General features: G+C 36.0%; 1 protein-coding gene across 5 annotated transcripts in view; it reads left to right on the top strand.

Annotated features, from left to right (window-relative positions):
- The window catches only part of PHTF2 (putative homeodomain transcription factor 2), a 71,865-nt gene extending 58,804 nt beyond the window's left edge, over positions 1-13,061 (top strand). For 4 of the 5 annotated variants that reach the window (XM_049814041.1, XM_049814040.1, XM_049814038.1 and 1 more), the window contains 5 exons: positions 798-884; positions 1,878-2,033; positions 5,489-5,584; positions 9,429-9,554; positions 10,321-13,061. In XM_049814041.1, the coding sequence (XP_049669998.1) occupies positions 798-884; positions 1,878-2,033; positions 5,489-5,584; positions 9,429-9,554; positions 10,321-10,341 (486 nt within the window). In that variant the 3' untranslated portion in view covers positions 10,342-13,061. Of the gene's footprint in view, positions 1-797; positions 885-1,877; positions 2,034-2,895; positions 3,011-5,488; positions 5,585-9,428; positions 9,555-10,320 lie in introns of those variants that run through there. The other variant, XM_049814042.1, reaches the window with a different exon arrangement.
- Positions 13,062-15,919: the final 2,858 nt, after the last annotated feature.

Genomic DNA, 15,919 nt, shown 5'->3' with positions numbered 1-15,919 from the left:
TCCAAGGTTATATCTTGCATATGTACATCTCCCATTCTTCTCATGTTTATACAATTAGTAGCATGTCTGGAGAACAAAATTGAGAAATAAATGTCTGTCATAACTTGTACATGTTTCAATGCAGCACAGGATGTTTAATTCTTAAAAAAAAAAAAAACCAAGGAAAAGGCTCAGTGGGTAGAAACATTTCATTGTACCAGTAAGCAAGAAAAAAATGGTTGAAAACAGTGAGTTTGCACCTTTCAAGACAAGTGTGTTTTTTTCCCAGTTTTTCTGCCTTGTACCGGGGGAGAGAATTGTGTTATTGCACCTACCTCAGTGGGACAGTGATTTACAGCTACAATTTTTGTGTGTCAAAAAGATGCAAGTAATGGAAAGTACCAATCATGTGAAATTATATCTTGATATCCTGTGGTGATCTGATGTCCAAAAATCTTTTTTTAGCACTGGTTTCATTCTTGGGGTTAAAGCTGAGTGCCGTATTGAATTTGTTATGTCAGGGAATGCTGCCTAAATGAAAGTTTCTTCACATCATGAAGGAGTTGACTGAAGAAGTGGTGAACATTTTCTTTTCTCATAGTTATCTTTAAATGCTTGCATCTGATTTAATCTCCCATGCCTTTAGGAGTATTCAAATGTAGTGATATTATTAGAATCTAATATGGTGTTTGGAACTTAGATTGTCAGATTGCAAGCCATGATGAAACATAGGTTCAAGGTGTGAATCTAACTGGATATGCTAAATATCAACACTGATTGGGTAGGTTTTCACATATATGTATATCCTTTATTTTCAGCGTCGAGGTCCTCAACGCTCAGTTGATGTAATAGTTTCATCTGCCTTCCTACTGACTATCTCAGTTGTGTTTATCTGTTGTGCACAGGTGAGGAAATCTTCCTTGTATAGTAACAGCCATGACATAAATAGTTTTTAAAATAATTTTGAGTGCCTTTTGCATGGTGATTCCTATTAGGTTAAAAGACCACAGTGAAAATTCAGTAACAGCTGTTACAGCTTTTCATAAGATTAAGCTCCATTTTTGTATTGTTAATTTTATCTATTTTAGAATATTGCTCTCTAAGAGCTAAAGAAACTTACTGATAGCATAATTCCTAACACGATATTACTATTATTTTTAAAATCTGTCTCCTCTTTCATTTTCCATTGTGCATTTTAGAAGACAGCTGCTCCCCCCCCCCAACATTTTGCATCAAAACACATTTTTGCAAAGACAGTTGAGATTGACCTTTGTTGATGAAACGAGATTGTTGGCTATATTAGCCTGCCCTCTAGTGGAATATCATTTACTAAGCAAATCTATGTTTAAAGAATTTTTACTGCTTAAGATTTTTCCTTGAGCTTCTGTTTCAGAATACGAGGAAGCTTCTGAATGTCTTCTGGTTGTATTTTTTTCCCCCCACTTTCTTCCCTAGTTAACGCTAATGTGTTTTCCTGGTAGCTAACTGTAAATATTTTAATAAGAATATAATTTAGCAGTAACTCTGCTTGGATTCAATTTTCTATATAATTCAATATATTTGAGGGTATATTTTGTTTTTTATCCCATATAGTGTTTTTGCAAGTTTGGACATGAGTTTAAAATTTTCTTAGAGTGTATGGTTTTTTTCTCTTGCTTTAGGGATACGAAAAAAAAGATGTGTCTAAATTCTGATTGAGCCTTTTGGAACGTATCTTTTATGAAACCTCATATCTTTGACACAATGTTGATTTTAAATTATGATTCAAAAATCTTTTAACAATCCATATACTTATTACTAGGAAATTTTTATTGGACTTGGGAGATATGTAATTATTTTCTTATGTTGAAATGTAATTACTACTTTGAATTAATTTTTTTTTCCTCTTTTGTTTTCAGCTGCTTCACATGCATGAGATCTTCCTTGATTGTCACTACAATTGGGAACTTGTAATTTGGTGCATTTCACTAACTCTTTTTCTCTTAAGATTTGTTACTCTTGGATCTGAAACCAGTAAAAAGTACAGCAATACCTCAATATTACTTACTGAGCAGGTGAGAATTTGTATAGACCTGTACTTTTATATCTAAACAAGTTGTTCATCTCGTAGGTCTCCAGGTGTGTAATTTCGACGTATTAAAATAGCCTGGATTAGGGAGTTAATTATGGTGTAGTGAAACAACACTTTACAACCTGAAGTTCAATTTCTGTGAGAAGTGTGTGACTTTGTGTTCCATAAAACTTTTAAACAGAGATGGCCATATCCCAATTTCTCTTTAAGTGAGTGGGCTTAGAGATACCAGTATATGTCATTTGATATAATTTGAGACCTAACAGAACACAAACATAAAAAGTAGCTTTTAAATAGGAAAAAGAAACCCAAACTCTCAAAGTTTTGGATGGGAGAGTGTAAGATTTGAAAACAACCTTACCCTCTACAAAGTGGGTCACTGTTTCCAGCCCAATAACTTTGACTGTTGGGTTGTGTGGGTTACATATAGTCTCCTCTAGACTCCTTGGAAACTTTTTCTTTCAGTCATCTGTCAAGGTTGGCTTTGGGTCTACGTACTTTTCTTCTCAGGAATGTTCTAGTCAGCATTTGTACTGCAAACTTCCTTCTCTGCTCTGCCTGGCACTGCTGGTAGTTTTCTGAGCATATTCAGTTAGTGTTAGGTAAGAACCAACCTCTTTCTGCTTGGAGAGGTTTTACACTGGTGCAAAACACAGCATTCAGGACAAGGCACATAGGCAGTTCAAGAAATCTTCACAGGTTTCCTATAGGAAATGTGTTCAAGTTGGAGAATAAAATCTTCCAAACTGAGTCTCCCAAAGTCAGGATGTAAAGCTTATGACAGATGGTATAAATGACTGCTTACATATTTTGCTTAATGAGAATTCATTCTGTCTTTACTAAAGATGATGAGGCTAGACTCTGAGAAGACAGACTGCCTGTTTGTCTTGTACTGAATGCCATGTTTTGCACCAGTGTGAAACCTCTCAGAGTTCCTGAGCCTGGAGAGGTTTGCATTGTTCTGTTGATCCTCGGAGTACGAATAGCCTGATGTCCCAGTGAAGTTTATGTCCTCTGTTTCTGGAATGAAAACAGAAGGAAATGTTTGGGGTAAGTATTGGAAAAAAAAAAGCAGAGAGCAGAGCAAGACAGAGGCAAAGAATTTCAAGCCTTTGTTTTGCTTTCATATGCTTCTATGCTATGCTCTTTATGAGAATCAGTGTTTGAACATTTTAAGCCAGCATGGACATTGAAAGAAGCACGCTTTCTACGTCCCCAAAACTTTGGAGGAAAAAAAAAATAATCAGAAAGTGTTATGTCATCAAACACTTAGATTTATATTGGATGCAGCTTATCCTGTTGTAAGTAATTTTCCTCCAGAACGCCTGAGAGCTTTATGAAATGAAAACCAAAATAGAATTCACAATTGTTTCTCAGAAAATAAAAAGGATACACGTCACCCTGAGTAGAACTCATTTTGGACTGGTTTCACATACTAGCTAGATACCACAGCATATTTACAGTGTTCTTCACACGGACTCATGAAAGTCTGACATTTTGGCCTTTCATGAGAGGTCAAGCCCAGACAATTGACTGACACTCATTTGATCTAAAAAAGCACGTCTGCAGTGGTGGCCTTGAAAATCACACATTAGTGTTACTAGGCTTACTAAAAAGAGAATGAAGCTTTAAAATAAACAAGCAAAAAACTGCAACAAAAACCCCAAAAGGACAAACAAGCCTCAACCCCCAAATTAAATGTAAATGCTTCATGGATATGATGAAATTGCAAATGCTACTTTCTGTCAGCAAAGTTTCAGCCACTTCTGTGTGCTTTATATTCAACCTATGAATTTCATGATTAAGAGTCATGATGGGAAACTTAACAGATCAATCATTTTACATCAAGGTATTTTTTGACTGTATGCTGTTTGCCTGTAATTTTTCAAGTCCTTCTGAAAGTGTTTTAATTGGTCTTGTAAATAAAGTGCCTCAGTGGTTCCTTGTTGAGTAAAATATGACATATGGTCGGATCAAAGTTGTCCTCTTGCCAGTTTCAAGTCTCAGAATAGTTATGGTAGATGGCTATACATATACACATTCAAACTTCCCTCCTGATTAAAAGTTTTGTTATTGAATGTTGATTTTTTTTCATAAATTAATGAAATCATAGTAACTGTTAAAAGAGATTTGAACCTTCTAGGGTTTATTACCTACCATTTTTTCAGAGTTGCTAAACAGAGCCTTTATTCTTAGTTTGTTCCTGTTTATATTTGAAATCGGTAGTATTATATTTAAAGACTGGAATCTCTTTGCCTCTAAAAGCATAATGTACTTTAAAATGAAATATGTAGTTCAGGAGCTTAATATGCCTTGGAATATATTAGGCATAGTTTTTGATTTTTAACTTGTATAGGAGACTTACAGTGACCTTTTTAGTGAGGTCCGATAATATTCAGTTACTTTGTTTAGATATCTGTGGCCCTTATTTCAATAACCACCTTGCAACAAGGTGGTTAAATATATCATAGCATCATATACCATCACTTCCTTTTTGCAACTTTGCTTCTGTAGCTTGGTAAGAGTCTCTGTCATCTGAAGGACTACCTCAGCGTATTGGTAAATTGTTCATTTTTTATTTTGTTGAAGGTAGTCATCCTAAAATAAAGTTCACAGCTTTCAAGATCTTTTCCTTTGATTTGCTTTTGTTATGCAATAAGAAAGAAAAACTAAGCTTTGCCTGGTCTTGGGTATCAAAGATAGGTCATTTGAGAATGAAAGCTGATGTTTCAAAATTGCTAGAAGGCCAAAAGAGAGCTAATTTGTACTCGTAACTAAACTTTCTCAAAACAATCACCTAAAAAAGTCTGAATCACAGAAGTGTTTAGATGATCAATGTGCTGTTCTTCTACAGCAATGAAGAGTTTAGTAATTTTTCAAATATTTCAGGGCACTGGAAAGATTGATATTTTTTTATTATTATTTATTTATTTTTCCTGCACTCAAGGTGCTCATGAAGTACTCAGTTATACTAAAATCTTTTAAAAGAAATTACACTTCAGCAGAATTATGTTTTGGCATTTCGGTCTATTCAATAACTTTGGGGGGATTTTAAGCATTTTAAGGTCTGCGTACTAGTATAAAAACCTGGAAATGGAATTGACAAACCTCAGGCAATTATTGAAGGAGGAAAAAAAATATGCAAACCTTACATATCTAGTGTTTTTTCTTGCCTAATTTGTAGATTACACTAAACTGTAAAGTTGTTGCTATAATAGTGTCAAATATATTTTGTTATATCATAAACCACTGTATTTTCTTGTGGTACTGAGCCAGTGTTTGTTCTTAAAAAAAAAAAATTTTGCTTGCTTGCAGACATGTCATTGCTGTTCTATCATACAGCTGCTGAGTAATCCCTTCATTGTATTATTAAGTATTTCCTAATTAATTCCTTTAAATTCTGAATAAGTTCTGATATTTGTATTTTTTTTTAATCAGATAAACTTGTACTTGAAAATGGAGAAAAAGCCTAATAAGAAGGAGGAACTGACACTAGTGAACAATGTTTTAAAACTTGCTACTAAGTTATTAAAGGTAAGAATTAAAATAGTATTACCGTATTATATATAACTAAGAAGTAGAATAGATTGCTTAATGAGTCGCTTGTGCTACTTCTGCAGGCAGTATGGTATGCTCTCATTTAAATCTGCTATGTAACTCTTTCACAGCGATGCTACTTGTTCATATACTACGGTCTATTATGTTGCTATCATTGTGGATTACAAATTATTATTCTATACAGCGAGTTTGATTCTTTAACAGTATATGAGCAATGTGAGAGAAGGTACTTTGGGATGGACAGGATGATGAATGCTTGGGAAATAAGTGATGCAATTTTGTTGTCTGTTTTGAGCGTCGATATCTGTTTCTAGTAATAAACTGCTGGAGGATTTGTATTCTTCCAGAAGAAGAATTCCTCTTAAAAACTGTCAGTGGTTAGCATTTCAAATTAAAACTGGATTATACTTGATGTATTCTTTACTTACTGTCATAGAAGAATCTTTTTTGGAAGACAGAAAGCAATTGTTACATAGGCCCATTTATAAGTGAATTAAAGGTACGGATTTCATTTAATGTAATTCAAATATTTGTTAGCTTTGCCCTTGAACTATTTGGCAGATTATTTTTTTTTTCATGGAATTTTGCTGATGAGTAGAAAAGTTTTTTGCTTATGCAATATTATCATGTTTGCCCACTAACTATATTTGGAGGGTAGAAGATGTTTCTTCATGGTGAGAGAACATGAATTTTTTCTCATTACCTCCAGTTTCTAGAATTCTGCAGAGGAAAAGTCATCTTGCTTTCTCTCATCTGGAGCTAGAGCATGGACATGCTAAGGGCTTTTTTTTTTTAAACTTGTTACTGTTATTATTGACAAAGCAGTGGTTGAGGGTCTTGGGAAGACACAATTGATTCTAAATTGCATTTGCTGAGGAGTTCTGTTCTTTCAAACTCACAGATCTGTCATAATTTGGGAAACAAGCTTTTGTTTGGGAAAACAAGTTTTGTTCTTTCAGTTGTCTGGAAGCTTAGTTGTTGCTCCAGAAATGTCTCGTTGTCCTTCAGACTAAACATTTCTCTAATCCAAAATTTACTTAAGGGTTTCCTGAATGCCAAATAAGAGTGATAAATTTAACACTTGAAAAACTTTTTTATTTTAGGTTTGGCTTTTATGAACAAATAAAATTAAATAGATCTAGTGTTCCTTATGTGTTTTTACACTAAAATTAACAGTATAAAACTTAAAATTGACTAAAGTGGCATTTAAAAGAGGAAGCCAGTCTTGACACTACAAAAAACAAATTAATGACTCACCTCCCCACTTCTCTTGGCATGGTGTTTTAGTTCTTAATCACTTCTGCAGTTGTGTAAACTATTTTAAAATCAGTCTAGCTTCAGCTTTCAGCATTTGGATCTTATTATATATTTGCTGTTATGGTAAAGTTCTTAGAGATGCTGCCGTTTTGTTATTCTTGGGTTCAGAAGTAAGGTAGCAACAGTGTTTTGATCTCTCCTTCAGGGAGAGATCAACTTCATTTAGTCCAAGATAGAGTGGTCATGTAGAACAGTTCCCCAGGAATGACTGGCAAATGTAAATGTGTTTTCCTCCCCCTCAGATAAATTTCCTTCAATCAACACACCCCTCCCTCCGTGTTTGGGTATAGCAAAACTGATACTGATTCCATGTGCAGAGATCCCCATCAGTAGAGGGAATGGCTGGGTTATCATACAGTAAACCTGAACTATATCTTTCAATGCCATTATACCTTTCCTCTGCAGTCAGGAAAATTCAAGCCTATTAAGAGAAACAGTTGAGGTTTCTTGCATATAGTGGTGCTTTAAGACCTTGCTGCCTCATTCTACCACACACTGAATTTTGGTCCCTTACCCCTTTGATTCCCGCGTGCCAAGGAGCAGTTCTTAAAATGAAGCTTAAACTCCATTTAATCTAGCCAGCTAGTAGCTGGGACGGTGGAGTATTTCTTCTAGTCAGCTGAGTAATTCTCCCCATCCACGCACCTTTAACAGTGTGTGTGGTCCCCTTATCGCAAAAAAAAAGTATGCAGCGCTTTCCACGAGAGGACTGACTGAGTCAGCAAGGACTCAAAGCTGACAAAGCAACAACTTAAGTTGAGAGTTACAGTACAGCAATATGGAGAGCCTGGCTAAGTCAGTTATTGACTGTATCTCTTGGTATAAGAATAAGGGACCACAAAGCTTTTGGGACCTGGTTTTGGAACAAACAAAAGGAAGTATTCTCTGTGCATCAGGTAGCAGACTTGTGCAACTGTTGGTCAAAGGACACTGAATGCAGAAAGGTTATCTGGATTCAAGTAGAGCATGGACAACTAGACTAGACAAAACACAAGAGATTCAGAGTATCTCATGAGTTGAAATGTTTGTGTGCTGTGAGAATGTAGGTAGGGTGAGAAGTAGCTGCTGTTAGTGGCAGGATGCTGATCACCCCTTGGATCTGATTCACTTCAGTCTTTTTCATACTTTTCTCATGTTCATGTTTTACTCTGTCCAGAAACGTATCAACTGACATGGCCTTTCCAACAGCGCACTTGGCTTTTGTGGCACAAATGTTAGACCCAGGCCATCACTTAGATACTGTGAGACTGTGTCCAAAAGTGAGATGGGATTTCCAAGCCACCTAGTATGAGCTTTAAATGAGTTCATGGTTGTCAGTGATCAACGCAATTATGTATTTCATGCCCAGTAGCTAAATGGAGTTGTTTTTTTTAATTTGGTTTTGGATGTTTTTGATCCTTAAGCTTTTATTGAAGACTATATTATGTTGAATATTCTTACTATTTTCTTAGTCCCCAAACTAGTAAGACGATTCCAAAATCTAAAAACTTTTTCCTTAAATAATTTCTCTGCTGCATTTCTCAGAATCAAATCTTTTTTTTATCTTTTGTATTTGCAGCAGAGTTTTGTACCACGTTACATCTAAATGAATAGGTTGCTCATTCTTATTTCACCTCTTTTGAAAAAGAGTCAGAGCTCTGAACATCTTTATTAAAAAAGGGTTTAGAAGGCCTTGTTTGAGCCCCAGAATGTAATGCAGGAGAGGAATGAAGATGAATTTTTAAAGATAGAAAATATAAATGTCCAAAGCAGTGATAGTTGTTATACTTTATATAATCCACTATTATATTTTAAAACTGTTTTTTTCTTCCTTTATTTGACATATTTCTAGGCCAGAAAAGTTTGGGTGTCTTTATTCACACACCAGTAATTGAAAACTGGTGAAATAGTGCCTCTTTGTTCAAGTTTTGTTGCAGATAAATTTTGGCTGAGCTTTTGATCCTTCCAATAAAAAAGTAAAATATTGGCAGTTAAATGGTTATTGATATTTTTTTCCTTTATCTTCCTTTTCTGGCTATGTTCACCAGTAATTATTCTCAAAATTAAGGGAAAAGGAGAGGAAAGACATTTTTGTTCATTTTTCATAATAGGTAGTCTTCTGTCACTGGAAAATCTTTGTTTTCTTGGTTTTTCTGATTCTGTTGTATATCAGCTCTTTTAACACTGAAGGTGATTTCTAGAAAATTATAAGGAATTCTAAAATGATGGCACCTTGGTGCCGGGAAAAGTAGCTCTCTATCTTCCTGGCTTCATGAGCAAATTGGTAGATGGGTAGCCTCCAGTTTTTTGAAGGGTTATTTAGACACCATCAGTCAACAGTCCGTTAATGTGATGGGTATTTTCTTGCATTTTGTTTTTTATATGCAGAAGAATAGGAGAATGTTTTACTCTACTGTGACTTGAAGACTTCCTAAACTATCTAATATCACTCAATACATATGTGAACAAAAACCCGTTTGTGTAATTTTTGCTTTTTAACGGTGGTGTTGTTTTACATTACTAGGAACTGGACAGTCCCTTTAGGTTATATGGGCTTACAATGAATCCACTGCTTTATAATATCACCCAAGTTGTCATCCTGTCAGCTGTATCTGGTGTCATCAGTGACTTGCTTGGATTTAATCTAAAGGTAACTACTTGATAAGCATCCTTTTTTTCACCATGGCGTTCAGAATGTTATGATAGATGGATCATACATTGTAGCCTAATGAATTCTGAACTGTATTAACTAGAACATATTTTTGTTTGAAAATGGTCAGGAAGTTTAAGCTATATGAGAAAAGTAATGATGTATTTGTCCAAGCAGCCCTTTTAACATTTTTTTGCCTTTTTGTGACTTTCTGACTTCATTTAGGACACATAATTATCAAGAATTCTTAGACATAAATACAGAGACATTCGTACACATAAGTACAAGACCTTATGTAACTTTTCTTCATATCCCAGATCTGATTTTGCTCTTGAATTCCTCACTCTTTAAGGGATGCAGAAAGATGCATGCTATCCTTGTCTTACACTGCAGTAAAGTATTACAGTAGATAAAGTATTACTGTGACCAATCTTACACAGTGTCATTTCGTCATGGCTGAAGGACTATCTTGTTAGGTCCTACTCTCTGGCTCCCTCTGAACTACAAACTCTGGAAACTATTTCAAGATTCAGGTTATGAGGCATGTTAGTTTCCACAAGCTTGTAGCACAAAGCCCTTAGTTGGCCATTGAATTTGCTTACATCTACCCATTTTTTTCCTATTAGAAGTAAACAAATGTAAAATTTATTTTGTGTATTATATGCAGCAAATGCAATAAGAAAAAAAAATGTGGTGGTATTGCAGTTCTGGTAAACAGAAAGATGAGATGAGAAATAATGTTGATTTACTGCTCTAACTTTTCCAGCTCTGGAAGATCAAATCTTGACAACATATAAAGAAGATGAGATAACACAGTGTTACAGAAAAGCTCATTGATTGACAAAACTGCCTCAAAGCAGCCACTGAATCTGTATTTCAGATGCTACAACCTCTTCAAGGATGTCGTTTGGAAAATTGAAGTGTTTACATCTGTCTTGTGCAATCTTTGTATTTATTTCATCTTCTCACTGTTTTATGTTCATTTTAGTTGACATTTTATATTTTATTTTCAAACTTATTTGTTTAGTTTTGGAAAGGGTCAGATTTGGCAAGGGTCAAAAACTGTGTCTGAAAACTCCAAGTCCTGGAAATTGATTACACTAAATTATTTTCTGTTGTTAAAGCTGAAGCCAATGCTGAACATCTTTAGTTACACTAAGGCTATATGGAAGTAATTTGATTTTTGATACTGTGGTAAAATTGCTTAGAATATTTAATTTGCACCAATCATTTATGAGGACAGCATAACATCAGTAGATGTTTGGTCGCAATAGAAAAGTGAAACATACAAAAAATAAAGTACTGACAATACAGTATGACAGGTAGCAGAATTACTTTATATTGCTATTAGAAGCAAGTGGGAATTTTGGATATTTTGAGTAATTCCAGGATCTAAACTCATATAGGCTGCAGTTTAAATATCCTGGGATATTAATAAGGTATTATATAACAAGTCAACAAGTGCTCTTTGATAACACTTTTATTAGAGCAATAATTGTAAATGGTTACCATGCTGTATGATATTTTGATAAAATTAAATATTGTATTTATTTGAAATACTGGGCTGTTCTGCGCAGCTCTGACTGTGCATGCTCAAGATGTGCACTTTTTATTGTTACTTTTAATGAGAAACTTTATATATATACATATAAATGTATATTGATTGGAATATATTATGGTGAACTATGGAGCAGTATATATTATATGTTGAATATTTAAACAAGCGAAAGATTTACTGGTGAAAGGAATACTATGAATGACTGAGCATAAGGTAGATAGATGCTCTCCTCTTGTACACTATAGTATATGCCATTCATACCACATTGAAGTTTAAGAGCAGTTAAACACAGAGAACAAGTTCCTCTAGTGAGCAGCAGAGCTCATGAAGCCTGGTATTCAGCAGATTTGTGTCTTCAAATAATCTCCTTTCCTCCCATTCCTCCCCAGCAGGGGTCATTCCCTGGGGTTTCCCAGGCTTGGGTTTCCCACCTCTCCCGCTGCCTTCTGTCCCTGCCTCCCACATGGACCAGTCGTATTGACTCGTGGTTCTTCAGTGTGACAAAAATAGATGTTCACCCATGCAGAATTAAGTTACCTGGAACAAACTTTCCATCTACAAATTATTTTGGGAGGATTACTATCACCAGACACAAGTATTCTTACATTTTATGTTTCTAAAATAGTGGCTTCATATTGAAAAATGACAAGTAATTAGGTGACGAGTGTCTGGACATTGCACTATGTTTGCTAATCTTCAGAATCTTGAAAGATTTGAAGTAATGTATCTTAAACTTATGTGGTATAAAAATATTTTTATATATAAAGCAACACAAACAAGCATTTTGTATTTTATTTGCCTCTGTACTAACATTTAATAATGACCAAAGTGCATTCTGGTTTTTGAAAGAATGTATTACTGGAGCTTTAAGAACATACTATATTTAGTTTCTCATGTGAAAACTTCAGCTGCATCTGATCTGTTTCTTCTTTCTCTGTTGTTTGATGTTGGGATTGTTTTTAAAAATTAAGTACATTTTATACACAGTTTTTTCCAAATTATGGTACAGACCTACACAGAACTTAATTTTGCACAAAATATATTTTAAGAAAAAAAAAGTACAGCAGGAGTTCTATGGGTGATAAAAGATAAGGCTATTGCTTTTTGCAGCCTATCACAAAACCATTCTTTACTCTAGAATGGGATTATTTTTAGAAATGTAAAATGGTGAATATACGGCTTTCATTACCTTTAAAACAGGAGAAAAAAAAGGCGGGAGGGAAAACATTGCGGTTTCGGTTGAAGGTAAAATTAATTTAACCATGTATACCTCAGCAACTAGCACTGTGCTGGATTGTTGCACTAAAAAATGGTGGCTTGGGGAGAGTAAAAGATTTGTGAAATGAAATTAAAAATAATAAAAACCTTTATTTGCTACCATTAGGTATATTCATTATGTTAAAAATGGGAAAGGTTTATTCTCCATCCCTCAATGTGGAAAATCCAGTGTGAGAGGCAAGTAGAAATATGGCAGATCTTGCGTGCTAACTGTTATTTTTTGCCACGTGTTTTGTAACTGAAAGTGTGATCAGGCTTGGAATAAAGCTTTCTATGGTTGATGGTAAAAAAGAAAAAACCCAATGCAATGAGCTATATCTTTTAGTAATATCCAGCATATTTCTGAGTCTGCCTGTTTTGATTTAAATCCATATATTCTGTTTAAATTAAAGCATAGTTGGGAGCGAAATCCTGCACACAGAATGCAAATGATGGTTGTTGAAATTGCATTTTATTGCGAGAACGCAAACTTTCAGACACTTTTAGTTATGCGAAGTAGTTTAATTTTATTAAGAATACTGGACATGCAGCTTCCAAATAACTGGTTTTATTTGAAAAATACTGAAACAGAATTCAGTCCTATTTCACCAGGATTTAAGGGATTAATTTCAATCACCGTTTTGACTGTTTCATTCTGTCACAAGATACACTTCCATGTAAAAATCAAAATACAGGCGAACTAAAGTACTTATTGAAATCAAAGTGAAATGTTTCAATAACATGTTATGGAATGTTTGGACAGAATTAATGTGGGATAGCTTATGTATTTTATCTATTTGTTTACCAAGTAGTGAAATATTTTCTAACAGAAAACTGTTCTATTAACAGTTCTCAAACACCCATTTTTATTAGCCTAATTTTGGCTTTTCCATAGCTTAGTCTCTGGACTTTAAACATGTTTTGTTAGTGCTATCCCTGTGACCATTGATGACCGGGCAGTAGGTTACACTCCACCACACTTCTGTTCATTTTTTTCACTTTCTGAACTTACTTCAAATGTAGGCTATTTACAATTTAAATTTTTTTTTTGATGGTCATGAAAGACACTTCATACATTGAGAAATTAACATCTTCTGAGAGCCATTCTTTTTAACATCCATCTCTTGGTGACACCGTAGTGTGCCAGAATTCTCACATATTGCCAGAAAATGTTACAGATAGTGCAAGTTTCCTTAGTCCAGACCCCATCTATGTCTTAAGTACCTTCCAAAATAGTTATGGAGCTGAAGACGATAGGATCTGACCGATGCATTGTTGCTTACTGGCTTGCTTCAGATCGTGTCCCATTTTTATCAATGCTGACCTTAAAACTGTCCCATCCAATAGAAGATCCTACACGGAACTTAAGCAGTGTCGTTCAGACATGAATTCAGCATATGCTGAATATGTCCTCTCTCTTACACCGGTTGTTATGATTGGAAAATCCTGGTACCTCTTAAAGAGAGAGTTGTATTTCCGTAGCTCATAGCATGGAGTTAAATTTTGATGTATCCTCCCGAGTGCCACATTTGGGATCTGAAGGGATGCGAAAACTTTCAGGAAACCATAGAAATGAGTTTTAAGAGGCTTTATCTGTATGCTGCTTGCCTAATATATGTTTGCAAACCTGTTTGTAAATGTATTGTTTCTGGTAGGCTCCAGTGAGCCATCCAGTCTGTAGATTATGTAAAACAATTTTACAACCCTTTTCTTGCAAAGTTACGATGTTACTTCAGCCTGGTATATGCCAGAATAGAAGAGCATAAATTAAAACGAAATATGGGTGAAATGCAGAAAGATACTTCAGTAGTTTGATTGGTCCTTCACGTTATCTTCTACAGATGGGACTTTTAAAACCCTTTGGGAGATACCAGATCTAGTAACTTCCAAAAGCTGCTCTGGATTGCGAGCACATTTCATTCCTGGTAACGCTTAAGAATATTACTGATTCAAATTTCAAAGATCTGTCTTTGGCATCCAGTAGTATACAGTAGAGATACTTTATTTCTCTGTTTTCTACAGTTGGTGATAGTGGGCTGTCTTTAGTGGATACTTCAAACCCAAAGTCATCCAACTTGTCTGTTGGGGGGAAAAAGGCTGTTGGTACTGCTGGTGTACCCACTGCTGCCTCCTTAGCAGACTTTTGTTACCGATTTCTCTGTAGTGAACTTGTTGCAACGTAAGAGAGAACTTTGGAGGAAAAGGAATGCATGGTTCTTTTTTCTTAGTCCATAGAGCAATCTCGTTTTTATTGCATGACCGCACAAATATATCTGTATTGGTACAGGAGCTGGGGAAGCAGATCTTTTAGTCATAAATAGCAACCAACAAATTGTATGGGGGAAGCAATCTTCTTTTCTTCCAATGTCATTACTTGCAAGGTAGCAGAGGAAATTGTCTTGAGAAGGTACCCATGTTGGTTGGTTGTTTGTTTTGTTTAGAAAAAAAACCCCAAACACAACAGTCTTCACTTGTACTGTGGCTTTCTTCTCAAATGCTGCCTTTTTACCTTGTCAGTCTTAGGAAAACTAATCAGTCCTTGCTGGGCTGTTAGGATCCTGCTTTGCCAACACTTTCTTTTCCTGGAAATTGCCATCATCTTGTCATCTCTGATGGATGGAGCCTGGAGGTGTCCTTTGAAGTTCCTGCGTGAGGTGCGTTCAGCCGGGGGCAAGAGGGCATTCAGGCAATTCTGCTGGGCCTTGGGTAGTGTCTGGCCCGCGAGTCAAAAAGTGCTGCAAAACATCAGGAAGATACCTGTACTGCCACTGTTCAGGACTTGGCTGATAGAGGGGTTTGCGGCAATACCTGTGAGCTTTGCTCATTTTATCTGCTCATTTTGCCTCTTGCCTTGCTAATTGAGCAGCTAGACCCCACTAGTGACAGCAACCAAACAGTTCTCCTGGGAAGGGGGAAATGTCCAAGGCTGCTGTGGGCACTTTGTGATAAGGGTAACTCGTGAAAGGAAGGGGGGGTGATTCCTCTGATATCTGGACCTATTGCACCCTGACCCACTTTTGGTGAAAATTCTACTGTCAGAGTTGGGTATTTGCATTATTAAATATAAACCGTGAGCCTAGCATTGCCTGGGGCTTTGGCAGAGAGACATCTCCTTACTGCCTCGAGCAGTCAGTCACTGCTAACCTTGAATCTTGCATGTGGTGCGTGTTCTGTAGACACACGGGCAGCCTTGAGAAGGGCCTTCTTGTGAAGCCTTTTCTGTTAGGGACACCAAGATCTTCCCCGTAGTGTGCTTCTGGTTCCTTGGATTAGGATTGAGACAGAACTCGCGGTGGCTGGCAATGGACAGTTCAGTGATAGTAACAGAAAACTACAGAAGTCACCAAGGAGGCTGCAGCTGTGAGTCTGATCCCTTGTCGTTTGGTCTTGCTATGGGTGCAAGATGGTCATCTTGCAGGCTGAAGACTGTTGTCGACCTGTGGCTGTAGATACTGTGGCTCACCCAAGTCATCCTGGGGAGGCTAAATCATGTGGAGAGATCGGTTCTAAATGTAGAAGATCCCCACGTCCCGCAACCAGTCTAAGAGCT

The sequence above is a fragment of the Accipiter gentilis genome, chromosome 11 (assembly GCF_929443795.1).
Source record: "Accipiter gentilis chromosome 11, bAccGen1.1, whole genome shotgun sequence".
Lineage (NCBI taxonomy): Eukaryota > Metazoa > Chordata > Aves > Accipitriformes > Accipitridae > Astur > Astur gentilis.
Note: the sequence above shows the minus strand (reverse complement) of the source record. Positions and strands in the feature narration are given on the sequence as shown.